Below are 27084 nucleotides of genomic sequence, written 5' to 3'. Positions count from 1 at the left end.
ATTTGCATCGCTATCGACGGAAGCAACCGGGTGAATATAAATCCTGTGGTAATAATTACCTTATGTATGGTAATAATGCTATTGATAATTGAGATATCTAAAATCATTTTCAAACAAGCGAAATCGTAGGCTTGCACTATGAGTAAATTACTATAAAAAACAATAATTTTATCCTTTTAAATCAGGTTTTTTTAATTTGATGATCGATATAGAGTGAATAGATTAATTTTGATTTTTTTTTTAATAAAAAATTTTCTTTGTTAATGCACATATTGTGATGTTAACTAAGGGGTAGTTTTTTGCTCCACGTCATTTCAAAAGAGTAGCTCATTAATCAAGTAAAGCACCATCAAAATTTGCCAAATAATTTTGCTAGTCGTTAGTATTAACATATATAAATTATAAATGATGTTTAAATTTTAGAGCTCTCAGTAGGAGTACTTACATGATATCTAGTAGCAAGCTATTGACCAAGAATTAGACGGTCCAAGATTTATAATTACATATTTTAATTCCAAATATATATCTAGATAAAAAATTCTATATAATTCTTATATGCATTATTATTATTATTATTTTGGTTACACTTATATGCATTATTAAAGATTACATAATAAATGCCTCATGAAAAGGTTATTTTACAATAGTATCCAACAGTTGGCCTCCACCAGCAGCGTTAGCTTGAGTTCAATTAGACTAAATTAGACTAAAGGCCCCACCCTACTAGAATATATCTATTTTCCCCCCTATTTTAGTCACTTAAATGAACTTTGATAAAAGGGACCATAGTCTTTCCATGTATATAATTTTCATATTTGATGAGGAGGCATGTATTGTTTTTATTAAAAGAATTGCGGCTTCTATTTAGTAGTAGCGACACTTTCTGCCATCATTATTCACCTACGATGGGGTTGTGAACGGTAATTACACTCACAATGGAGTTTTGTAACATCAAATAATGGCATAACGATCAATAATAATTATATCGAGATGCTATAGTAATTTTTCATATTTTTTAAATCAACTCATACAATAAACAAAATCAAACCAAAGAAGAAAACCCACCCTAACTTCAAACAATTAAATTAAAATCCAATAAATTTAAGCCTTAATCAAACTTTAAGAAAAAAGAAATTAATTCGTGGCAAAAACACAAATACCCATTTTTAAAAATTTAAGTCGTGGATGGTTTAAAAAAAAATTTCTCATATAACCTCCGTACCTGTCGACTTTCGGCTATGCTCTGTGTTGTCTTATCCAATTTTGATTTTGAGAGGGATAGATAAATGAGACATGTCGGTTTAAAATCTTTCCAATGAGAGACAGTGAGGATTTGAGCAAGACATGAGGGTGGTTAGTTGTGTTTGGTGACTCAAAATGGGGAAGAAAAGTAGAGACAGAGGAGGAACAAGAAACAGAGAAAAATGGGATTGGCATTTGGCAAGCTGAAAACTATGCTGGCATGCTCTACTACTAGCGAGCAAAGAAGAAAATGGGTTTGGAAGAATTTGGTAAGACTGATACATTTCACATGGTTTTAAAGGTTAAAATTGATTTTTTTTTTCGATTTTGGTGAATGATTTGAGGGAAAAGTAAATATGGATGGGAAATAGATATTTGAGAAATTTTTAGTAATTTAAATAAAATTTTAAGAGGAATGTTAACTCTTAATTAGTTAATTTAATTTTGTATAATTTAATACATGTATAATAATTTAATTTAAAAAAATTAATTTTATTATGTAACTAAGTTTTTATGTCGGTGCTTTGCACGATTAATTTTATAACATAAAATCATAACAAATGTGCAAATGGAATTGACAATATGGTTTCAAGAGTTGTACCATAAAAAACATAATAATTTATTTATTAAAGTTTATAATAATTTGTTTTTTAATACATGAAATTGTAACATGAAAAATGTCAAACTAAATTATTTATGAAAATATACCATTAAAAACGTTTTCAAACACAATGTTTTATATATGATATTTAAACCTATTAACGTTTTTTAAAATCACAATTATTAACTCTTATGGTGAAATCTCACAAGAAAGGCCACGTACAATGAGCCATGATTGAAAACTTTCGACAAATATAGGTCAACATATTTCGATGATTGTACTTGATTTTTATTAATTGTCATTGCGTAGCATGGCTTCTGTTGATTTCTTTTTTCACTTTTATAAGTAGTTTCAGATTTTAGGTTCATGAGAAAAACCAAAAAGTAGGTAGAAATATGCCGAGTAAGAAGGAGGGTTGTTGGCAGCTTAATTTCGACTTCAATGATGGCTAGAGGGTGGCTTGGCGGTTCGATGGATAGGGTGGCTGAATTGCAGGGTTGGCAGACACTGTTGCCGGCGGTTTTGTGCATGGCATCCGCGTTTAATTTAATTTAATTTTTCAATTTTTTCTTATTTTTATTTTATTAGAATTTTTATTCATTTTTTTATTTAATTTTCATTAATTAGTTAATTAAATTATTTATTTAATTAAAATACTATAGATTTCACATCAACTCTCATAAAACGGAGAGCATTAGCTTTGTACACCGGAGTTTGCCCCTTACCTTTCATTTAATTAAAACACTAATTTAATAGCATGAATTTGAAAATTTGGGCTTTTAAGTTCCGAATGGCATAGGCTTTTTAACTTTTAAGCACAAAAGATCCATTTAAGCAGAAGTGGATTGAAATTAAATTTCGGCCAATGTAATTTTAGATTGAAAAATTTGGACTCAAGACTACGAAGTTTGCACAAGTCCAATATCAAACAACTCTGATTAAAAAGCTCAAACAATCAAAATTAAAAACTCGAAATCCATTTTAATTAATACGGATGTTTAAACAACCGCTTACTTAACAGTTAAGCAATGACGTCACTTTTCTTAAATTTAATAGTTGGTACAATAAATAACCCAATAGAATGCCAGACGACTTGCAAGAGGTGTTGCCTGTCAAATGTCAGTTACCATTTACGCTGCATAAAATCAAATCACATAAGTTTTCCCATCCCTTCGAAAGTATTGCATATACTCAAATCTCTCGTTTACACACGCAGAGGGGGACACCGTCAAGGAAGATCATCAATGGCTGCAGCCGCGATCACCCATTCGTTGCCTGAAGATATTGTGGTGGATATTCTGGCAAGATTGCCTGTCAAATCTCTAAAGCGATTCAGGTGTGTTGGTAAGTCTTGGTGTTGCTTGATTCAAAGCCCTCAATTTATTACGGCCCACTATTCTTTTAGTAAAAACAAGACCTGTCTCCTCATGAAACAAGTGAATTTTTCACCGAGAAAGGCTATGGTCTCTTTTATTTCCAATCAAACTCTTGATGTTGTTGCCAATCTTGATATACCATCCTTTACTGATGATCCAATAAGTATAAAAATCGTAGGTCATTGCAATGGCATAATTTGTCTTTGTGACAGTGTTAGTGGTATTCTTTTGTGGAACATTGCGACTAAGGAATTTAAAATTCTCCCTATGTGTCCTTTTGAGCGTCCGCCAAGCTATGAAAATACCATTGATGTAGTGTATTCTTTAGAGTGTCCGTCAAGCTCTGAAAATTCCATTGATGTAGCTGGTCTGGGTTATGATTCCAAGAGAGATGAGTATAAAGTAATTAGGATTGACACATTTTGGGAGGGTGATTTCGACAAAGTCCCCCGAGGTAACCGAGTTGCTTTGTACAACTTAACTACTGATTCTTGGAGAAAGTTGAATGACAACTTAACTGCTGAATTCTTCCATAGTTATAGGAACTATCAAGTCTACTCCAACGGATTTTATCACTGTTTGGCAGATGTTGATAGTGAAGAATTGCTCCTCTCATTTGACATGAGTAATGAAGTTTTCGTTACAACACCATTCCCTGATGGGAGATTGGGTAAGAACTGTAGAACAACACGCTATCTTACCTATTTAATGGAAATCAACGGATCACTTGGTGGGTTAGTTTGTCATGATTATTATGTGACAGATGGCTGCTATGATGTATGGGTGTTGGGTGAACTTGGTCTAAAGAACTCTTGGACAAAATTATTCACCATTGAATCTCTTCCTCCTGCCACTACACCATTAGGAGTGGGCAGCGATGGTGAAATCTTCTTTGTTAACGAAGAAAGCAACTTTCTGGCGTGGCATCATGGAGATAACAAAGAGATAAAGACACTCCAATTTGATGGAACTGCATTAGAGCTAGCATTTTATGCAGAGAGCCTAGTTTCTTTCAGGGGAGGAACTGCATTCAACCATTAATTTTCATTTGCTGATACTTACAATTTAGTTATGCTTTTACTCAATGTTCAACCTTTTACTATCAAGATAAACTGTATCGGTACCTTTGCATTGAGAAACATCTGTTAGATTTTCTTCTCTCATTTTCTTTTATCTTACATGGCATTCAATTTTCAGTCTTTGGTTTTCTAATGAATATATAGACGTAGGCCGTTGGAGTTTCTTGCTATTGCCTAAAGATGGTAACGTCAGTGGTTTTTAGATCGATTTCATGGCTATTACAAGGGTGAATGCTACCTGGAGTCGATAGAAAAGTGCCAATTTGATTGACGGAACCTCACTTGTGCATCTTTGACAATATAAACAGTACAACAGGTTTTGCTGTTTTCGAATAAACTTGGGGAATTAAGTACAAATTTCTTGGTTGTGTTTAATTTGTCCTAGTTAACGCATCTATTTTCTTTCGTTTTATGTTTAAAGTTGATGGTTTTGATTAAAAAAATTCGTGGTGGAGCTTAATTAATCTAACTTTGGCCTTTTCTGGTTTTGTTGAGTTGTCTATATATAAATTTCGTGGTAAAACTTGAACTTTATAATGAGTTTTGCACTTGTAAGTAATTTTGATTAAGAGAATCAATATATTTGTATATGTTTAATATTTATTTAGTATACGTGAATTAATAAATTGGCTTATCACTATTTAAGGTAATATTGCTCTAGAGAGTTAAAATAATTTTTCGAACAAGAATTCCTTACAATTGCATTGTGTATAAAATTAATTTTCATTGAAATACAATTTGAGCTCAGGTTCAGTTTGAATTATAATAATTTATTAAAAATTATTTTTAATTTAAGTTTAATCTTTTTGAAGCCTAGGATCATGAAACTAAAAAGGTTGGATTTATTTATTTATTTGGTGCTAAAGGTTGGATTTATTTGCATCGCTATCGACGGAAGCAACCGGGTGAATATAAATCCTGTGGTAATAATTACCTTATGTATGGTAATAATGCTATTGATAATTGAGATATCTAAAATCATTTTCAAACAAGCGAAATCGTAGGCTTGCACTATGAGTAAATTACTATAAAAAACAATAATTTTATCCTTTTAAATCAGGTTTTTTTAATTTGATGATCGATATAGAGTGAATAGATTAATTTTGATTTTTTTTTTAATAAAAAATTTTCTTTGTTAATGCACATATTGTGATGTTAACTAAGGGGTAGTTTTTTGCTCCACGTCATTTCAAAAGAGTAGCTCATTAATCAAGTAAAGCACCATCAAAATTTGCCAAATAATTTTGCTAGTCGTTAGTATTAACATATATAAATTATAAATGATGTTTAAATTTTAGAGCTCTCAGTAGGAGTACTTACATGATATCTAGTAGCAAGCTATTGACCAAGAATTAGACGGTCCAAGATTTATAATTACATATTTTAATTCCAAATATATATCTAGATAAAAAATTCTATATAATTCTTATATGCATTATTATTATTATTATTTTGGTTACACTTATATGCATTATTAAAGATTACATAATAAATGCCTCATGAAAAGGTTATTTTACAATAGTATCCAACAGTTGGCCTCCACCAGCAGCGTTAGCTTGAGTTCAATTAGACTAAATTAGACTAAAGGCCCCACCCTACTAGAATATATCTATTTTCCCCCCTATTTTAGTCACTTAAATGAACTTTGATAAAAGGGACCATAGTCTTTCCATGTATATAATTTTCATATTTGATGAGGAGGCATGTATTGTTTTTATTAAAAGAATTGCGGCTTCTATTTAGTAGTAGCGACACTTTCTGCCATCATTATTCACCTACGATGGGGTTGTGAACGGTAATTACACTCACAATGGAGTTTTGTAACATCAAATAATGGCATAACGATCAATAATAATTATATCGAGATGCTATAGTAATTTTTCATATTTTTTAAATCAACTCATACAATAAACAAAATCAAACCAAAGAAGAAAACCCACCCTAACTTCAAACAATTAAATTAAAATCCAATAAATTTAAGCCTTAATCAAACTTTAAGAAAAAAGAAATTAATTCGTGGCAAAAACACAAATACCCATTTTTAAAAATTTAAGTCGTGGATGGTTTAAAAAAAAATTTCTCATATAACCTCCGTACCTGTCGACTTTCGGCTATGCTCTGTGTTGTCTTATCCAATTTTGATTTTGAGAGGGATAGATAAATGAGACATGTCGGTTTAAAATCTTTCCAATGAGAGACAGTGAGGATTTGAGCAAGACATGAGGGTGGTTAGTTGTGTTTGGTGACTCAAAATGGGGAAGAAAAGTAGAGACAGAGGAGGAACAAGAAACAGAGAAAAATGGGATTGGCATTTGGCAAGCTGAAAACTATGCTGGCATGCTCTACTACTAGCGAGCAAAGAAGAAAATGGGTTTGGAAGAATTTGGTAAGACTGATACATTTCACATGGTTTTAAAGGTTAAAATTGATTTTTTTTTTCGATTTTGGTGAATGATTTGAGGGAAAAGTAAATATGGATGGGAAATAGATATTTGAGAAATTTTTAGTAATTTAAATAAAATTTTAAGAGGAATGTTAACTCTTAATTAGTTAATTTAATTTTGTATAATTTAATACATGTATAATAATTTAATTTAAAAAAATTAATTTTATTATGTAACTAAGTTTTTATGTCGGTGCTTTGCACGATTAATTTTATAACATAAAATCATAACAAATGTGCAAATGGAATTGACAATATGGTTTCAAGAGTTGTACCATAAAAAACATAATAATTTATTTATTAAAGTTTATAATAATTTGTTTTTTAATACATGAAATTGTAACATGAAAAATGTCAAACTAAATTATTTATGAAAATATACCATTAAAAACGTTTTCAAACACAATGTTTTATATATGATATTTAAACCTATTAACGTTTTTTAAAATCACAATTATTAACTCTTATGGTGAAATCTCACAAGAAAGGCCACGTACAATGAGCCATGATTGAAAACTTTCGACAAATATAGGTCAACATATTTCGATGATTGTACTTGATTTTTATTAATTGTCATTGCGTAGCATGGCTTTTGTTGATTTCTTTTTTCACTTTTATAAGTAGTTTCAGATTTTAGGTTCATGAGAAAAACCAAAAAGTAGGTAGAAATATGCCGAGTAAGAAGGAGGGTTGTTGGCAGCTTAATTTCGACTTCAATGATGGCTAGAGGGTGGCTTGGCGGTTCGATGGATAGGGTGGCTGAATTGCAGGGTTGGCAGACACTGTTGCCGGCGGTTTTGTGCATGGCATCCGCGTTTAATTTAATTTAATTTTTCAATTTTTTCTTATTTTTATTTTATTAGAATTTTTATTCATTTTTTTATTTAATTTTCATTAATTAGTTAATTAAATTATTTATTTAATTAAAATACTATAGATTTCACATCAACTCTCATAAAACGGAGAGCATTAGCTTTGTACACCGGAGTTTGCCCCTTACCTTTCATTTAATTAAAACACTAATTTAATAGCATGAATTTGAAAATTTGGGCTTTTAAGTTCCGAATGGCATAGGCTTTTTAACTTTTAAGCACAAAAGATCCATTTAAGCAGAAGTGGATTGAAATTAAATTTCGGCCAATGTAATTTTAGATTGAAAAATTTGGACTCAAGACTACGAAGTTTGCACAAGTCCAATATCAAACAACTCTGATTAAAAAGCTCAAACAATCAAAATTAAAAACTCGAAATCCATTTTAATTAATACGGATGTTTAAACAACCGCTTACTTAACAGTTAAGCAATGACGTCACTTTTCTTAAATTTAATAGTTGGTACAATAAATAACCCAATAGAATGCCAGACGACTTGCAAGAGGTGTTGCCTGTCAAATGTCAGTTACCATTTACGCTGCATAAAATCAAATCACATAAGTTTTCCCATCCCTTCGAAAGTATTGCATATACTCAAATCTCTCGTTTACACACGCAGAGGGGGACACCGTCAAGGAAGATCATCAATGGCTGCAGCCGCGATCACCCATTCGTTGCCTGAAGATATTGTGGTGGATATTCTGGCAAGATTGCCTGTCAAATCTCTAAAGCGATTCAGGTGTGTTGGTAAGTCTTGGTGTTGCTTGATTCAAAGCCCTCAATTTATTACGGCCCACTATTCTTTTAGTAAAAACAAGACCTGTCTCCTCATGAAACAAGTGAATTTTTCACCGAGAAAGGCTATGGTCTCTTTTATTTCCAATCAAACTCTTGATGTTGTTGCCAATCTTGATATACCATCCTTTACTGATGATCCAATAAGTATAAAAATCGTAGGTCATTGCAATGGCATAATTTGTCTTTGTGACAGTGTTAGTGGTATTCTTTTGTGGAACATTGCGACTAAGGAATTTAAAATTCTCCCTATGTGTCCTTTTGAGCGTCCGCCAAGCTATGAAAATACCATTGATGTAGTGTATTCTTTAGAGTGTCCGTTAAGCTCTGAAAATTCCATTGATGTAGCTGGTCTGGGTTATGATTCCAAGAGAGATGAGTATAAAGTAATTAGGATTGACACATTTTGGGAGGGTGATTTCGACAAAGTCCCCCGAGGTAACCGAGTTGCTTTGTACAACTTAACTACTGATTCTTGGAGAAAGTTGAATGACAACTTAACTGCTGAATTCTTCCATAGTTATAGGAACTATCAAGTCTACTCCAACGGATTTTATCACTGTTTGGCAGATGTTGATAGTGAAGAATTGCTCCTCTCATTTGACATGAGTAATGAAGTTTTCGTTACAACACCATTCCCTGATGGGAGATTGGGTAAGAACTGTAGAACAACACGCTATCTTACCTATTTAATGGAAATCAACGGATCACTTGGTGGGTTAGTTTGTCATGATTATTATGTGACAGATGGCTGCTATGATGTATGGGTGTTGGGTGAACTTGGTCTAAAGAACTCTTGGACAAAATTATTCACCATTGAATCTCTTCCTCCTGCCACTACACCATTAGGAGTGGGCAGCGATGGTGAAATCTTCTTTGTTAACGAAGAAAGCAACTTTCTGGCGTGGCATCATGGAGATAACAAAGAGATAAAGACACTCCAATTTGATGGAACTGCATTAGAGCTAGCATTTTATGCAGAGAGCCTAGTTTCTTTCAGGGGAGGAACTGCATTCAACCATTAATTTTCATTTGCTGATACTTACAATTTAGTTATGCTTTTACTCAATGTTCAACCTTTTACTATCAAGATAAACTGTATCGGTACCTTTGCATTGAGAAACATCTGTTAGATTTTCTTCTCTCATTTTCTTTTATCTTACATGGCATTCAATTTTCAGTCTTTGGTTTTCTAATGAATATATAGACGTAGGCCATTGGAGTTTCTTGCTATTGCCTAAAGATGGTAACGTCAGTGGTTTTTAGATCGATTTCATGGCTATTACAAGGGTGAATGCTACCTGGAGTCGATAGAAAAGTGCCAATTTGATTGACGGAACCTCACTTGTGCATCTTTGACAATATAAACAGTACAACAGGTTTTGCTGTTTTCGAATAAACTTGGGGAATTAAGTACAAATTTCTTGGTTGTGTTTAATTTGTCCTAGTTAACGCATCTATTTTCTTTCGTTTTATGTTTAAAGTTGATGGTTTTGATTAAAAAAATTCGTGGTGGAGCTTAATTAATCTAACTTTGGCCATTTCTGGTTTTGTTGAGTTGTCTATATATAAATTTCGTGGTAAAACTTGAACTTTATAATGAGTTTTACACTTGTAAATAATTTTGATTGAGAGAATCAATATATTTGTATATGTTTAATATTTATTTAGTATACGTGAATCAATAAATTGGCTTATCACTATTATGTTATTGTTATACATTTTGTCATAACCGTTTTAGAATTGTTAGATGAATTTAAAAATAAATGAAGTCGCTATCATTTTTTTTGACTAGATGTGATTGATTTTTTTTTAAAATTAATTAAATTTATTAAAAATATAATTTTTGGGTTTGTAAATATAATTTAAATTCGAGAGTTGATTATGCGTAGGAAAGGATTAGTACTTTCACTACGCTCTTTGAAAAATGATACTAATTAATTATGTGTTATTTTTTAATTTTGACAACAAAATCTTAATTTGGGTATTTAAAAATAATTCTCTTGACTACCTTTATTACTTTATTTTCATTTCTAGTTTTGTTATTTCCTCTGCTTTTCTTTTTTACAAATTTTTGTTTATTATTTTTATTATTTTTAAGATTAATCCATTTTATTTTAAAAAAATAAATTAGAACCTAATTATTAAAGAAACTCTAAAAATATTCCAATATATTAGTAACATTGAAAGAAATTTTCTCACCTAGGAAGTTTTAGGAATCACTACTCAAATTTTTTTAGAATATTATTGTCAAAGACTCGTATTTATTATTTAAAAATTAATTATGATATGCAGGCAATGCAAATTATTAAATACTAGTGTGCATGTTTTATTTATCTCTTTGTTTTAAAGAAAATTGTTTATTGATAATTTTGTATTATATATATTTTAGAAGAAAAGAAAGATTTTTATTGCATTGAATTTTTTTTTTATAAATACTCCAATATATTGATAATATTAAAAAACAATTCTCATTTAGAGATTCTTAAGTATCACTACTCATATTAACTTAGAATCTCATCATTAGATAAAAATTTTTCTTTTTACTCTCTTTATTTACAAGTAATCTTTTTTAGAACAAATATAGCTTTTCTTTTAGAAAAATTTGTTTATTAATTTTTGCATTTTTATTATTTACTATTTATTTTTATTATTTTTTTAAATAGAAGAAAAAGGAATTTATATTTTTATTGAAAATTTTTTATAAATACTCTAATAACTAATAGCATTTAAAAAAAATTCTTACATAGAGATTTTGTAGGAATCACTATACAAATTTTCTTAGAATCTCATTGTCAGATAAAATTTAACTTTTTTCATTTGTTATTATTAATTTTAGTTAAACTTTTTTTATTTTATAGAGAAGACGGAAAATTTATTCTTATTTTATTTATTACTCTTTCATTTTTTAGTTTTATTTTTAAAGAAAATTTTTATATTTATTTTGTAACAAAATTTAAAATTATCAAAAATTTAAACTCTATTTTTATATAAAGAATATTTTGGAACATAAAAAAAACTAAAAAAAACTAAATTAGATCAATCAATGGTCTAGAGTTGTTTAATGGATTAGAGTGGTTTCCTGCTGTTCAAGCAGTCTAGAGTGATTTTTTGCGATTCAAATCAGATCAGATCTAGTTCAATACCAGTTCAGTTGGACCGATCAAAGTCTAGTTAGCTACCTGTCATAACGTCTAGATCCGAGGATCCATCACTAGACATTGACTTGAAGGAGTCACTACCAATCTTTTTTATCTAGGTGCGATTGGTCACCTAAGGAGTCTGTCATTTCAGGAAATACCTAAATTTAAGGGTCCCTAAAAGAATAGGTTCAAGTCTACTAACCAGAACAGGATTCGAGAGTTTGGTTATGTGTGAGGAAGGTTATAGCACCCTCACAACACCCATCAAAAGATGGTACCAGCTTAAATTTGTGTTATCCAATGAGCCTTAAAATTTTATCAAGTAATTAATTATTAAAAATTATTCTCAATTGACTCTAATACTTTTAGCAGAAAATTGAAAAAATTTCCTCACCTTAAGAGTATGCAAGAAAACTACTGTTTCACTTGTAGAGGCTCCATCGTCGGATTATTTAACATTAAAAAATAAAAAGGAAGAAAAGAATGATTGTTTTTGTGCAGGGAAAATTGATACTTTCAACTTTTTCCTAAAATATTTTTTAGAAATTTTAATTTCGAATAAAATTGATACTTTCAACTTTTTCCCAAAATATCTTTTGAAACTTTAATTTCGAGAAAAATTTATACTTTCAACTTTTCCTCAAAAAATTTTTTTTTGAAAATTTATTTTTAAGGAAAATTGATACTTTCAATTTTTCCCCAAAGATATTTTTTGAAAACTTTGATTTTCGAGGAAAATTGATACTTTCAACTTTTCCTCAAAAAAAAACTTTTTTTGAAAATTTATTTTTAAGGAAAATTGATACTTTCAACTTTTTTCCAAAAATATTTTTTGGAAACTTTAATTTCGAAAAAAATTGATACTTTCAACTTTTCCTCAAAAACCGTTTTAAAAATTTATTTTTAAGGAAAATTGATACTTTCAACTTTTCCCCAAAAATATTTTTTTTGGATTTTATCTAAAGAAAATAAAATAATAAAACAAAGTGGAAATAAAAAAATAAATAAAATAAAGAAAAGTAAAACAAAAATAAAAATAAAATAAAGATAAAAGAATATTAAATAAACATAATCTAATAATAAAAATAAATAAATAAATAAATTAAAAAAAAACCTGGAGCGGCTCGGAGAATGGCTCGGCTCGACTAATGGCTCGGGGAGACAGATCACGTGCGGGTCGAAAAGCGGGTCGACACTCGGGTCGGGTTGGATCTTGACAAAGTGCGCGGATCCTCTGGTTATTTAACGCAAAAACGGTGTTGTTTTGGGAAAATATATAAGGCTGGTTCCTTCAACTTTTTAGCAGAAGCCATCTCTCCTCTCTCTCTCTTCTTTCCTTTTCTCTCCCTTCTTTCTAAAACTTTTGAAGAACTCCGGTTGAATATTCACTGGATTCTGAAAAATTGATCGAAATCTGAGTTTTTCGTCGAAAGTTTACCGGAAAGTTGGTCAGTTTCTGAGAATCTTCACCGAAAACTGGGCAGCTGACCGAAAACTTCAAACTTGGTCGGAATTGTCGTCAAAAAATTCAACTTTCGTCGAAAAGTTCACCGAAATCTGGAAATTTTCCAGAAATTTCCAAAAAAAAAAATCACAGAAAAATCTCCAAAAATTTCCCCCTGATTCCTAAAGATATTCTAATGCTTTTAAACCCCTTTTAGCTTTCAAAAATCTTCTGTCTGCTTTTTTTTTCCTCAGCCAGTAGCTTCTTTCTCTCTTTTTTTCTGTGTGTTCCTTATGTTCCTGAGGATCCCTTTTATAGGGATTGATCAGAAGAGTTTCTGATCAATCCCAATTCCTCTTTGGATCGGGATTCAATCATTGAATCCAACATTGACTCTTTTGATTGAATTCCAATCCAATTTTAGCCGAATAAATCAAAGAAATAAAAAAATAAAATAAATCAGATAAATCAAAAAATTAATAGATAAATTAAAATTAAATAACAGATAATATATAATCTTATATACATATAAATATTAACAGAAAAAAATAATAAAGATATATACATATTAATAAAATAGTAGTAATAAATGAGTAAATACCTAAGATAAAAATAAAAGAAAAAAAATATAAAATAATAAAAATAAAAATAAAAATGTTAAATACAAAAAAAATAAAAATAAAAATAAAAATAAAATAGACTTACCTATTTGGACCAGGCCCAATTGATTTGGGCTTGGATAAAATTGGGTGTCTACAGCTGCCCTTCTTTGCACATTTTCTGTGAAACAGAAATTGCGCAAAGACGTAGACATCCAGTCAAGACTCAACTCGACATTTTTTATTTTTTTGTTTTTTGTTTTTTTTTATTTTTGATCAAAGCTCCTCTAAGCAGAGGCTCAATGACTTTGAAAAACATAAATGGCTCCTCTAATCAGAGGCTCAACGACTTTGGAAAATAAATGGCTCCTCTAATTAGAGGCTCAACAACTTTGAAAAATAAATTGCTCAACAACTTTGAAAAATAAATTACTCCTCTAAACAGAGGCATCACGACTTTGAAAAGTAAATTGCTTCTCTAAACAGAGGCACAATGACTTTGGAAAGTAAATTACTCCTTTAAACAGAGGCACCACGACTTTGAAAAATTAATTGCTCCTCTAAACAGAGGCACCACGACTTTTGAAAAGTAAATTGCTCCTCTAAACAAAGGCACCATGACTTTGGAAAGTAAATTGCTCCTCTAAACAGACCACGACTTTGGAAAGTAAATTGCACCTCTAAACAGAGGCACCACGACTTTGGAAAGTAAATTGCTCCTTGACAATCATGTCCAAAGGAGTTGAAAATTGTGTTTGAAGGAATTTTAGGAGATTATGCCCAAAGGTCTTATAAATCAACCCTGATACCAAAAGACATCCTATTTCAAGGATTAGGAACTTACCTAACAAGTTTCTTTTCAAATTTGAAAATATCTTCACATCTGTCTTTTTTATGTGGGATGTTGGAATACTCTTGCTTCTTGAATTTATATACTATATTTTCCTGAAAGTAGTATATGCTATGCAATGCATATGAATTTCAATGCATGCTATGCAAATGTTGGCCAATTAATTCCTATTCAATGTATGGTACTCAAGTTTCTCAAGCTCTTTTTTTAGGCATCAAGCCCTTTTGATTCTTCAAAGATCCAATTACACTGCTCTTCTAAGATCGAGCCAGTGTAGCTCTTAATTGTCTCTTCCACTCACATTCTTCCTGTAAGAAATCTCCTCCCAGATTCAATGTCCTAATCAGGAACTGAACATCTCGATTCTGCCTTTATCACTCTTGACTTATTCAATGTAATATAAAAAAAATATTTCATGTTGTTATTCATTCATCAATCTTTATTTCAAACTCAAAAAGTAAGAATGCATTTGCACATTTCTTCTATGGTGGGGTACTAAGAAGAAAGGAATAAGAATGGTTGAGAAACAGTCATCAGAAAAAGACACAAAGAATGAAATAGAATGTCTCTTATTAGTAAAATGTTGGCTAATTTCAGCCAAGGGAGAATTACAAGGATAAGTATGGGAACAAAGCCCAAAATGAACAATCAGATAATCATGATAACACATCTCAAAGTTTTTTCTGAAAACCCAACCTTCTGATGTATTTAACAAACTTGGAACTCTTTCGAATTTGCTAGCCTCCATGTCAGCGAACTTTTAAATTTGATGCTGTATTCTCCTTATCTAAGCTGCCTTTTCAGGTTTTCAACTTAGACAAACCCCCTATGACTCAAACCGCTCTTTTAGGGTTTTCGCCTTGAGTCCTCCTTTTTCATTCATTTTTTTTTCTTTTTTTAAATTTTTAAATTTTTTAATTGTTTCATTTTTTTAAGCATAGTATTTCTTCACAGCATCAAAATTTATAGGATGGGGTAAATTATTTCCATCCATCTCAGTTAGTATCAACGCTCTACCCAAAAAAGCTCGTCTCACCACATACGGTCTTTCCCAATTCGGAATCCATTTTCCTCTACTATCGTGTTGGATTGAGAGAATTCTTTTCAAGACCAACTCTCCTTCTCGAAAGTAACGGGGTCGAATCTTCTTATCATGAGCCCTCATCATTCTTCTTTGATATAGATGACCATGGCACAGTGCAGTCAATCTATTTTCTTCTATGAAATTTAACTACTCATAATGTTCTCGAATCCATTCAGCTTCTTCTAATTCAACTTCTTTTAAAACTCTCAAGGAAGGGATCTCTACTTTCACTGGTAGTACAGCTTCCATCCCATAAACCAAAGAAAATAGGGTTGCCCTAGTATAGGTGCGAACTGACATTCGATATGCATGCAATGCAAATGGCAACTTTTCATGCCAATCTTTGTAAGTCTCGATCATTTTTTCCAAAATCCTTTTTATATTCTTATTGGCTGCCTCAATTGCCCCATTCATTTTCGGACGGTATGGTGCCAAGTTATGATGTTTGACCTTATATTGAGCACATATTTCTTGCATTATCTTACTATTTAGATTCTTGGCATTGTCTGAAATAATTCTCTCCGAAAGTCCATATCTACAAATGATTTCTTTCTTTATGAACTTGCAAACCACAGATCGTGTCACACTTGCATATGATGCTACCTCTACCTATTTTGTGAAGTAATCTATCATCACAAAAATGAATCTGTGCCCGTTAGAAGCCTTTAAGGTGATTGGACCAATGACATCCATGCCCCACATTGAGAATGACCATGGTGGTGCCATAACATGTAAAGCAGATGGTGGAGCATAGATCTTATCAGCATATATCTGGTATTTATGGCATTTACGAGCATATTCAATGCAATCATTCTCCATCGTCAACCAATAATATCCTACTCTCATGATTTGTCTTGCCATCATATGTCCACTGGTATGTGCCCCACATATTCCATCATGCACCTCTTCAATGATTCTCCTTGCTTCAATCTTACTTACGCACCTCAATAATACTTGATCTCTACTTTTTTTGTATAGGATATCCCCATCCAGGAAAAAGCTCATAGCCAATCTTCGGAGGACCCTTTTATCATTTTTTGTTGCTTGAACTGGGTACTGCTAATCTTTAATATACTGTAGGATGTCATAATACTAGGGCTTTCCATCTTCTTCCTCTTCTACATTAGAGCAATAATTTGGTATATCCTTAACATCTAACTTGATGGGCTGAATATCAGTATTATCATTAATTCGAATTATTGCAGCCAGAGTAACCAATACATTAGCAATCAAATTCTCTTCTCGAGGTAAGTGGTCAAACTGGATATCTTCAAATTGTTTCATCAACTCTAGAATATACTTATGATATGGAACGAGTTTTGAATCTCTTATCTCCCATTCTCCTTTCAACTGATATATAACTAAAGTTGAGTCTCTAAACACTTTCAGTGCTTTCACTTTTCTATCTATAGCAGCTTGTAAGCCTATGACACATGCCTCATATTTAACGATGTTATTTGTGCAATTAAAATTTAACCTTGCTGTTACAGGGCAGTATTGTTCTTTTGGAGAAATCAGAATTGCCCCAATTCCATGCCCCAAGACATTAGTAGCTTCATCAAAGTACATTCTCCAACATTTTTTTCCATGCTCCCCTTCCTCCAATTGGGAAATAGTCATTAGGTCTTCATCAGGAAATTTCAACTTCATTGGCTCATACTCTTCAGTAACTCGATCTGCAAGAAATTTTGCTATAGCGCCCCCTTTTATTATTTTTTTGGCTCATGTATATAATATCATATTTTGAGAGCATTACTTGCCATCTAGCAATTTTTTCAGACAAAGAAGGCTTCTCGAAGATGTACTTAATTGGATCCAGTTTCACTATGAGCCACATAGTATGATAGAGCATATACTATCTGAGTCTTTTGGCAGTCCATGCTAATGCATAACACATTTTCTCCAATGAAAAATACTTGGATTCATATTCCGTGAACTTTTTACTCAGATAGTAAATAGCTCTCTCCTTTCAGCTAGCCTCGTCTTGCTGCCCCAGCACATATCCCATTGAATTTTCACATACAGTTAAATATAAAATTAAAGGTTTTCCTGGAACAGATGGTACCAATACTGGAGGGTTCGATAAGTATTGCTTAATTTTATCAAACGCCTCTTGATATTCTTCATTCCATTTGCAGGATTATTCTTATAGAGAAGCTTAAATATGGGATCACATTTGTAAGTAAGCTGAGAGATAAACCAAGAAATGTAGTTCAATCTCTCCAGAAAACCTCGAACTTTCTTTGGTGTGTTGGGAGGTGATAGATTTTGAATGGTCCGTATCTTATCAGGATCGACTTCAATTCCTCTTTCACTAACCACAAAGCTTAGCAACTTCTCTGATTTTACCCCAAAGGTGCACTTGGCTGGGTTTAATTTGAGCTGGAATCTTTTCAACCTCTCAAATAACTTTTTGAGGCTGGTGACATGATCTTCATCCTCACAAGACTTTGCAATCATATCACCTACATACATCTCGATCTCTTTGTGCATCATGTCATGGAAGAGTGTTACCATGGCCCTTTGATATGTTGCCCAAGCATTCTTTAACCCAAAAGGCATGACTTTGTAGCAAAAAGTTCCCCACATAGTCACAAAAGTAGTCTTTTCCATATCATCTGCAGCCATTTTTATCTGATTATACCTTGAGAAAGCATCCATAAAAGAGAAAATCGAATGCTTAATCGTGTTATCTACCAGTGTATCGATATGAGGCAAAAGAAAGTTATCCTTTGGGCTAGCCTTATTCAAGTCTCGATAGTCTACACACATTTGTACCTTTCCATCTTTCTTAGGAACTAGGACTATATTGGCTACCCATTCTAGATACTTAACCACTTGTAGAAAACCTGCATCAAATTGTTTCTTCACCTTTTCTTTAATCTTTAGTAGCATTTTGAGCTTCATCCGTCTCAGTTTTTGTTGAACTGGCTTACATTCTGGCTTTAGAGGCAATCTGTGCTCCACTATCTCTGTGCTCAGCCCTGACATATCCTGGTAAGACCAAGCAAATACATCTATAAATTCTCGAAGTAAGTTTGCCAATCGTTGCCTATCTCTTGATGAAAGTAAAGTGCCCATTCTAACTTTTTTCTTATTCTCTTCATCTCCCAGATTCACTAAGTCCACTACCTCCTGATGAGGCTCAATTGGCTTATTTTCTTGTTCAATCAATCTCATTAGGTCCGGAGGCATAACATATTCTTTAGAATTCTCTTCATTGTCAAGGTCATCAGTGTTAATTGAATTCTCAAAGCTAACCTCTTGATTGTTATCATGATTATCTTCATGTTCATTTAAAGACCTGAAATTGAATGAAATGGGATATGTTGGCAAGATGCGCTTGGAAAGATGGAAATAATAAAGACACAAGAAGAAATGAATGAAAATACATCATTCCTATTTTTTATTCAAAATAATAAAAGACAAATGGCCCAAACAAAAAAAATCACCCTAATGCCTTGGGCAATAGCTATTTAGATGTTACAATTACATTGTATTAGTATCAAAAGTCACAAGCATCTTGATGGTACTCCAATTATTCAACTCATAATCTGACGGACAAAGGCGAACCCACTCCTCTTGATTAAGTCCCACTTTATCTTCACTTATAGCATTCACATTATGATTTGGCAAAGAATTGCCACTAACATTCAATGTAGTCATCCCTCCCGTATCAAAGCAAATCATCTCATCCTTAATCAACCGTTGCACTTTGTGTTTCATGGTGATGCAATTTTTGGTTGAGTGACCAGCAATCCTATAATGGTAGTCATAATGGGCTGTGGGATCGTACCACTTGGGGTAAGGTGGCTTAAGGGGTTCCAATTTACTTGGAGCAATCAAATGACTGTTGTAAAGCTCCTTATATAATTCTATATAAGTCATTAGAATTGGGTCAAACACAGGTTTCTCACGAGTAATTCGTTGCTCCCGCGAACCACCTATGAGGTTAGTTGGGCGATTTTGAGGTCTTGGGGTAGGATGATTGTTAGGACTGTACATGGTATTTTGAGGCCTATGAGGGGTTTGATATGTTTGGGGGTATGGTGATTGTACAAATGGTTGGTATAGGTGAAGGGAAGTGTTATTTATAGTAGGGTAATATGGCAGATATTCTGGTAGTGAGTAGGGTTGATAGCCTCCAAATTACTGTCTATCAAAGCTCACAGCCTGAGCTTTAGTTTCTTTCTTTTTCGAAACTCTCTTGCTAGATGCTTCATTTTCTTCTAGCTTGCCATTCTTGATGGCACTCTCAATAATTTTTCCCAAAATTACCATATCAGCAAAGTTTTTCGTTGCATTTCCTATCATCTTTTCATAATATGGAGGTTTTAAAGTGCTAACAAACAGCACTGTAGTCTCTTTCTCAGTCAAAGGAGGTTGTACTTGAGAAGCAGTATCCCTCTACCTCTTAGCATACTCTTTAAAAGACTCGTTTGCCTTTTTTTCTAGATTCTGTAAAGATAAACGATCATGGGCCAAATCGATAATATATCGATATTGATCGATGAAGTCATGTGCCATATCGCTCCAAGAGCTAATGCGAATTCTGTCCAGCTGAACATACCATCTGGCCACAAAGCCAGTACGGCTATCCTGAAAGACATGCATTAATAGTTTTTCATCATGAACATGAACTGCCATCTTTCGGTAATACATTGTGATGTGAGTTCTAGGGTACTTTGTACCATCATATTTTTCAAATTTTGGTACTTTGAACTTATGAGGAATGACCACATTAAGGACTAGGTAGAGCCCAGCAGCATCAACTGACCCATAAAAACTAAATCCTTCCACAGCCCGTAGCTTTTGCTCTAGCATACTAATCTTAGAACTTTTCTGAGTTTTCACTCTTATCTTTTCTTTCTCTTTCTCTTTTAAATCATCTAGATCATGAATTGGCTCTACCACCTTTTCAGTAAAGATAGGATTTCCATAGCTATTATAATGCCCTAGGTTGGAGGCTGACGGTATTCCAGGATATGTTGGATATGTGAAGTGCTACGGTGGAACCTCTTGAGCAAACTGGGCTTGAGATGGGCCAAAACCTGAAGGATATAAAGGGTCAGCCACTTCCTACAAAAGGGGAACTTGTTGGCTTGCATTTTCTTTAACTTTCTTTCCTTTCTTCAGGTTATTAAGAGCATCCAGAATCTTGCTTAACTCACTTTCCATCTTCTCCTGTGCTTTTTTTATTTTTTCAAACTTGTGAGAATTTTTTTACTCCATTTGTCTGGCTTTGGATCTTGTGTTGTATCGATGGGCAGGGTTCTCGCTAGATGAAGCTATCCTTGAACCTTGAGTACCATATCTTAGAATTAGTAAATTTGCATGACTATCACATGGTTACTTTGTTAAGTGTAATGAATGAGAATGCAATGAATGAAAAATGCATGTATGCAAAGAACATTTGCCTTAAAAATGGTATTCAACTAAAAGATTTCATTTATTCCAAAAAAACTTTTATCTACATTGAGTTTATCATCCTAGAATTATAGTCATAAAATTGTTTGATCTGTTCATACTAGGCCTTGGCTTCTTCGATGAAGTTTAATAGATGTTGTCTATGTTCTCTTACTGGGGTCACCATTTGTCTTAATGCCTCTGCCTCTTCCACCATCTCTCTTGCCTTGCATACACCTTTACAGATTTGGGTTGTTAGGTGCTCAATGTATTTTTGCCTTCCTAAGTTCTCTCTTTTACCACACCAGACTTGGTATGATAATTCTCTATGTTCTCTAACCAATGCAGCAATGTGGTTTCCTTGTTCATTCAACTTTTGACTTAGCCTGCTCAAATAACTGTTTAGCATGTTAATTTTTGCCTGTGCTTCAGTACTTTCTTCTTTCAATTTAGCATACTCTTTCTTCAATCTTGTATTTTCCTCAGTCAGCTCGATAATGGTTATCTCTTTGGCCTTTTCTATCACATATAATCTTTTATGCTCTTGGTGTAGCTTTGTTAGATCTTCAATAGCTATATTACGTTTTCTAACAATTTTGTAAACTTTAACTTCATAACTTTTGGCTCTATCTTTCCACTGAGCTCTTTTTTCTTGAAACTTCTAGATTTTTTGCTTTAACTTACCCTTTTCAGACTCAAATTCTTTTATTGCAAGCTCTAATTCTGATGGTGTCTCTTCAAGTTTTTTTTCTATTGGTGGTTGAGAGATTTCATAAGTGAATACCATTTCTTGTCTTCTTTTTGTTCTCCAAACCAAGTACCCTGGGGTGACTTTATCAGTAATTGGCCCAGGACTCACTCTTCAGAGATTTTTCCATGTTTTAATTATCTCATTCATCCTCTGAAATGCTTTTGGCTCACTGTTAGAGAAATCTAACTGATGAAGCCCATAAGTCATAGGAATGAACTATTCTCCCTCAAATTACCTTATCACTAAGAGTGGTGCATAATTTGTCACTCCCCATAAACTAAGAAGTGGAACCACTGTACTATCCTCATATTGGTACAACATAGGCTCACGATTCATCTATGGGGCCAACCATCTTACTTTGGCACTTTTCAACTCTTGTAGGAAAGTTATTCATTCTTGTTTAGACTTTCGTTTGGACCACCCACTTTCACAGAATTCCTTGATCGAGACATAATTACAGATATAAAGCTTCGAGAAAGCACCATTTCCCTGTTCAAAATGGCTTTTCATCCATAAGTATAATAACTGTATGCAACCTATGAAGAGCCCTCCATTTCGATGACAATAACTCAAAGATCTGATAGTCTCTGCTAATATTATCGTTGAAGGATTACAGCCATTGATCACACTCTCGAAGAAGTCAACCACCACTATCTCAATATATCCCAAAACCTTTAGAAAGATCACCAGTCCGTATATGACCAAGGTAAATATATCTAACCCTCGTTCTTCATTGGCATGTTGCATCAAAAACTCATGAAAAAACTTCCAAGGTAGGCAAACCTGTTCTTGTTTCTTCTTTGTATGAGAATCCACAACTTTCTTGTCTATCCCCATGAGTTGAGCCAGACCTTTACGAAATCCTGACCTTTTTTTTTTTTACATATATCTTGTCAGGAGCCTTGAGGTGCAAACCTAGTAAAATAGAATATTCTTCAATGGTGGGAGTCATATCAGCTTCATTGAAGATGAAACACTTGTATACAGGATCCCAAAATTGTGCTGCAACTCTGATTAGTTGATCATCCACTACTACTGCTAGAAGGTGTGCTATATGATTGTGTCTCTGGGAAAATTGCTCTTATTTTGACGGGCTCATCTTCTTCCAGATATCAACCAAATCTTTTAGATTGTTTTGTTTAAGGAGGATAGATGTTTCTTGAGACAGAGTAGAATCATACCCGATTGGCAAGCAATCTCCTATCTTCAGTTGAATCTTTTTTGACTGAGCCCTTACTTCATTGGGTGTCCCACAGGGTGCTAATATGGATGAAGAACAAACTAGTCATTTAGTGAAGTCCATGAAAAAATTTGTTGAAGACCATTTTTCAAGCAAATGTTCTTTATGCAACTTTATGACATGCGTATGAACCAATGTAAAAGAATAAGAAAAAGGTTAGTATACCCAGAAAAAGAATAAATAAATAGCTAAGTAAATTTAAACATCATACAGAGTAAAAGGAATGAATCTTATGCTTTTGGTTAATTCTAAAAGAGAAGAGTGATGGCTCTATCTGTAGGTTAGACACACTTAAGGTTCACTATATGTGGTTTTAAGGTCAAAGTCTAAAGGTTCCTAAATTGCTCTTTACATTATTGTCCATCACAGACTAGTAAGCCACCCTAATCCTCACCCATTACAGGTTACAAGCGAAAAAGGTTCAATTTGAGTGGGAGTATTTCGTTAGCCACTGCGGAGGCATTAGACCTCACGAAAGCAATAGGTACTTTACTCCCTCCTAGAGGGACGGAGCTCGGGTGTAGAGCTCATGTTATGCATATGCATATGAATGATATAATTAACAAAGCAAATAAACATGAATGAATAATAACACATATATACAACAAAGTTTAATTTTATTAGGCTTTTGGATAACATAAATTATTTGCTGGCCTGACTCTCAGTATCCCCAGTGGAGTCGCCAAGCTGTTATAACGTCTAGATCTGAGGATCTATCGCTAGACATTGACTTGAAGGAGTCGCCACCAATCTTTTTTATCTAGGTGCGATTGGCCACCTAAGGAATCTGTTCTTTCAAGGACCACCTAAGTTTAAGGGTCCCTAAAAGAATAGGTTCAGATCTACTAACTAGAACAGGGTTTGAGAGTTCGGTTATGTGTGAGAAAGGTTATAGCACCCTCACAATGCCCATCAAAAGATGGTACCAGCTTAAATTTATGTTATCCAATGAGCCTTAACTGACTCTAATACTTTTAGCAAAAAATTGAGAAAATTCCCTCACCTTAGGAGTATGCAAGAAAACTACTATTTCACTTACAGAGGCTCCATTGTCGGATTATTTAACATTAAAAAATGAAAATGAAGAAAAGAATGATTGTTTTTGTGCAAGAAAAATTGATACTTTCAACTTTTTCCCAAAATATTTTTTAAAAATTTTAATCTCGAGGAAAATTGATACTTTCAACTTTTCCCCAAAATATCTTTTGAAACTTTAATTTTGAGAAAATTTGATACTTTCAACTTTTCTTCAAAAAAACTTTTTTTGAAAATTTATTTTTAGGGAAAATCGATACTTTCAATTTTTTCCCAAAAATATTTTTTGAAAACTTTGATTTTCGAGAAAAATTGATACTTTCAACTTTTCCTCAAAAAAAACTTTTTTTGAAAATTTATTTTTAAGAAAAATTGATACTTTTAACTTTTCCCCAAAAATATTTTTTGGAAACTTTAATTTCGAGGAAAATTGATACTTTCAACTTTTTCTCAAAAATCGTTTTAAAAATTTATTTTTAAAAAAAATTGATACTTTCAACTTTTCCCCAAAAATATTTTTTTTGAATTTTATCTAAAGAAAATAAAATAATAAAACAAAGTGGAAATAAAAAAAATAAAATAAAAATAAAATAAAGATAAAAGAATGTTAAATAAACCTAATCTAATAATAATAAATAAATAAATAAATTAAAAAAAAAAACTTGGAGCAGCTCAGAGAAGGCGGCTCGAAAGGTCGGCTCGACTCGGCTAACAGCTCGGGGAAACAGATCACGCACGGGTCGAAAAGTGGGTCGACACAAGGGTTGGATCGGATCTTGGCAAAACGCGCGGATCCTCTGAGTTATTTAATGTAAAAACGGTATTATTTTGGGAGTGTATATAAGGCTGGTTCCTTCATTTTTTCAGCAGAAGCCCTCTCCCCTCTCTCTCTCTTCTTTTTTTTTCTCTTCCTTCTCTCTAAAACTTATGAAGAACTCCGGTTGAATATTCATCGGATTCTAGAAAATTGGTCGAAATTTAGGTTTTTCGTCGAAAGTTCACCGGAAAGTTGGTTGGTTTCTGAGAATCTTCACCGAAAACTGGACGGCTAGCCGAAAACTTCAAACTTGGCCAGAATTGTAGCCAAAAAATTCAACTTTCACCGGAAAGTTCACCGAAATCTGGAAATTTTCCAGAAATTTCCAGAAAAAAATCAGAAAAAAATGTCCAAAAATTTTCCCCCGATTCCTAAAGCTATTCTAACGCCTCTAAACCCCTTTTAGCTTTCAAAAATCTTTGGTCTGCTTTCTTTTTCCTCAGCCAGTAGCTTCTTTCTCTCTTTTTTTCTGTGTGTTCCTTCTGTTCCTGAGGATCCCTTTTATAGGGATTGATCAGAAGAGTTTCTGATCAATCTCAATTCCTCTTTGGATCGGGATTCAATCATTGAATCCAACATGGACTCTTCTGATTGAATCCCAATCCAATTTCAACCGAATAAATCAAAGAAATAAAAAAATCAAAAAATTAACAGATAAATTAAAATTAAATAACAGATAATATATAATCTGATATACATATAAATATTAACAGAAAAAAAATAATAATAAAGATATATACATATTAATAAATAGTAGTAATAAATGAGTAAATACCTAAGATACAAATAAAAGAAAAAATATATATAAAAAAACAATAATAATAATAATAATAAAATAAAAATGTAAAATACAAAAAAAATTTTAAAATAAAAATAAAAAATAAAAAAAAAGAAAATAGACTTACCTATTTAGACCAGGCCCAATTGATCTGGGTCGGGACCAAATTGGGTGTCTACACTACCGCGTTTCCAAGTCGAGTTGTGTAGATCTCGAGTTAGGTATTGGTTCACAAAGATCCTTCCCCAACCAAATGCATCATTTTAACTATTCTTTCCCCTGTAAAAAGCCAATTTTTTCCAACTCATTTCTTCCTCCCTTTATGCAAAAAAAAAAAAAAAAAAACCTCTAAGCTAAAAAATTTCTCCCAGCCTCTTCCCAAAAAATGATAGGTTGTAGTTGTGTGCTGCCATTCATTGTCACAGTCATCGATTGTTAGCCACCATGTTGATCACTGAAAACCTTTCAAAAACTACCAAAAACTCCTCTTAACTTTCTGATTCTCATTTTGTGCCCTTTTTTTTTAAGAACTTTCCCCAAAAGCCCAGATCTGTTCTCAAAATCTTAGCTACAAACTCTTTTTTTTTTCTTTTTTTATGGTTTGTTTTTTCTGGCATTGGTTCCCTACTCTAAGGGATGTGAATTTTGCTTTTAGTTTTTACAGATTAGTAAAGGGTTTTTTTTTTGTTTGACAAAAGAATTTTTTTAGGCTTTTCTTTTTTGTAGAGTTTTTCCCTCATTCTTTCTTCTTTTTTATTTTGTGTTTGAGCTTTAAATTTATAGAGCTAGGAGGGAAGATGAAATCCCATAATATCTTGGATTCTGAAGGGTTTTCAAAAGGTCACCGATAGCCTTCACACTGCCAGGGCAGTTGCTAATGTGACTTTCTTATTTTCCATTTTAGCTTAAACTAGATTTCTTGAAGACTTAGCCTTATCTACCATGGTTGAAAGGAGAAAAAGGTGCAAGTTAAGGGTTGAGTGGCTTGTGGGTTGCCAGTGCCATGCATGACACTTATAATTATAGGCTTTTTTTAATTGCTTTTTATTATTTTTATTTAATTTGCTCTTTTTCTTTTTAAAACTTGAGTCCTTAACTTGATTTTGGGCTATAACTTTGGGTCAAAGATAAAATTCGGGCTTTAAGCCCAATTGACATAGAATTTGGGCCCAATATCCATTCAATTGAAATTAAGGTCCATTTTAAACAATTTGATCAAAATCGGATGTTTACAGTTGTCTTTCTTTGCATATTATTGAGAATCAGGAAAAGGACAAAAATAATTATAACAATTTTATCCAGAGTCAAAAGAAAATTTTTATTTTTTTATTTTGCTTTGTTTTCTTTCTTTTTGTTTTGATTTTTTTTTTGTTTTGAAGCAAATCCATAAGTTCCTTTCATCAGAGGCTAAACAATTTTAAAAATTAAACTAAAAGCTCCTCTTATCAAAGGCTCAATAACTTTAAAAATTGAATTGAAAGGCTTATCCTATCCGAGACTCAACAACTTTAAGAAAGCTCCTTTTATTA

General features: G+C 32.6%; 2 protein-coding genes across 2 annotated transcripts; both read left to right on the top strand.

Moving 5' to 3' along the window:
• Nucleotides 1–3087: 3087 nt before the first annotated feature.
• On the top strand, nt 3088–4260 carry LOC149516605 (F-box/kelch-repeat protein At3g06240-like). Its single transcript, XM_089766296.1, has one exon. The coding sequence runs from the start codon at nt 3088–3090 to the stop codon at nt 4258–4260; it is 1173 nt and encodes a 390-aa protein (XP_089622422.1).
• A 3802-nt stretch (nt 4261–8062) lies between these two features.
• LOC149516604 (F-box/kelch-repeat protein At3g06240-like) lies at nt 8063–9807 on the top strand. The gene has a single exon (XM_089766295.1). The coding sequence runs from the start codon at nt 8261–8263 to the stop codon at nt 9431–9433; it is 1173 nt and encodes a 390-aa protein (XP_089622421.1). The 5' UTR covers nt 8063–8260; the 3' UTR covers nt 9434–9807.
• The last annotated feature ends 17277 nt before the right edge of the window (nt 9808–27084 follow it).

The sequence above is a fragment of the Durio zibethinus genome, chromosome 10 (genome assembly GCF_047325235.1).
Source record: "Durio zibethinus cultivar Kanyao isolate XHJ-2024 chromosome 10, ASM4732523v1, whole genome shotgun sequence".
NCBI classification, from domain to species: Eukaryota; Viridiplantae; Streptophyta; class Magnoliopsida; order Malvales; family Malvaceae; genus Durio; species Durio zibethinus.
Note: the sequence above shows the minus strand (reverse complement) of the source record. Positions and strands in the feature narration are given on the sequence as shown.

Bases quoted from the DNA above. Each gene is read 5' to 3' on its own strand.
- LOC149516605 (XM_089766296.1), top strand. From the start codon at position 3,088: ATGGCTGCAGCCGCGATCACCCATTCGTTGCCTGAAGATATTGTGGTG.
- LOC149516604 (XM_089766295.1), top strand. From the start codon at position 8,261: ATGGCTGCAGCCGCGATCACCCATTCGTTGCCTGAAGATATTGTGGTG.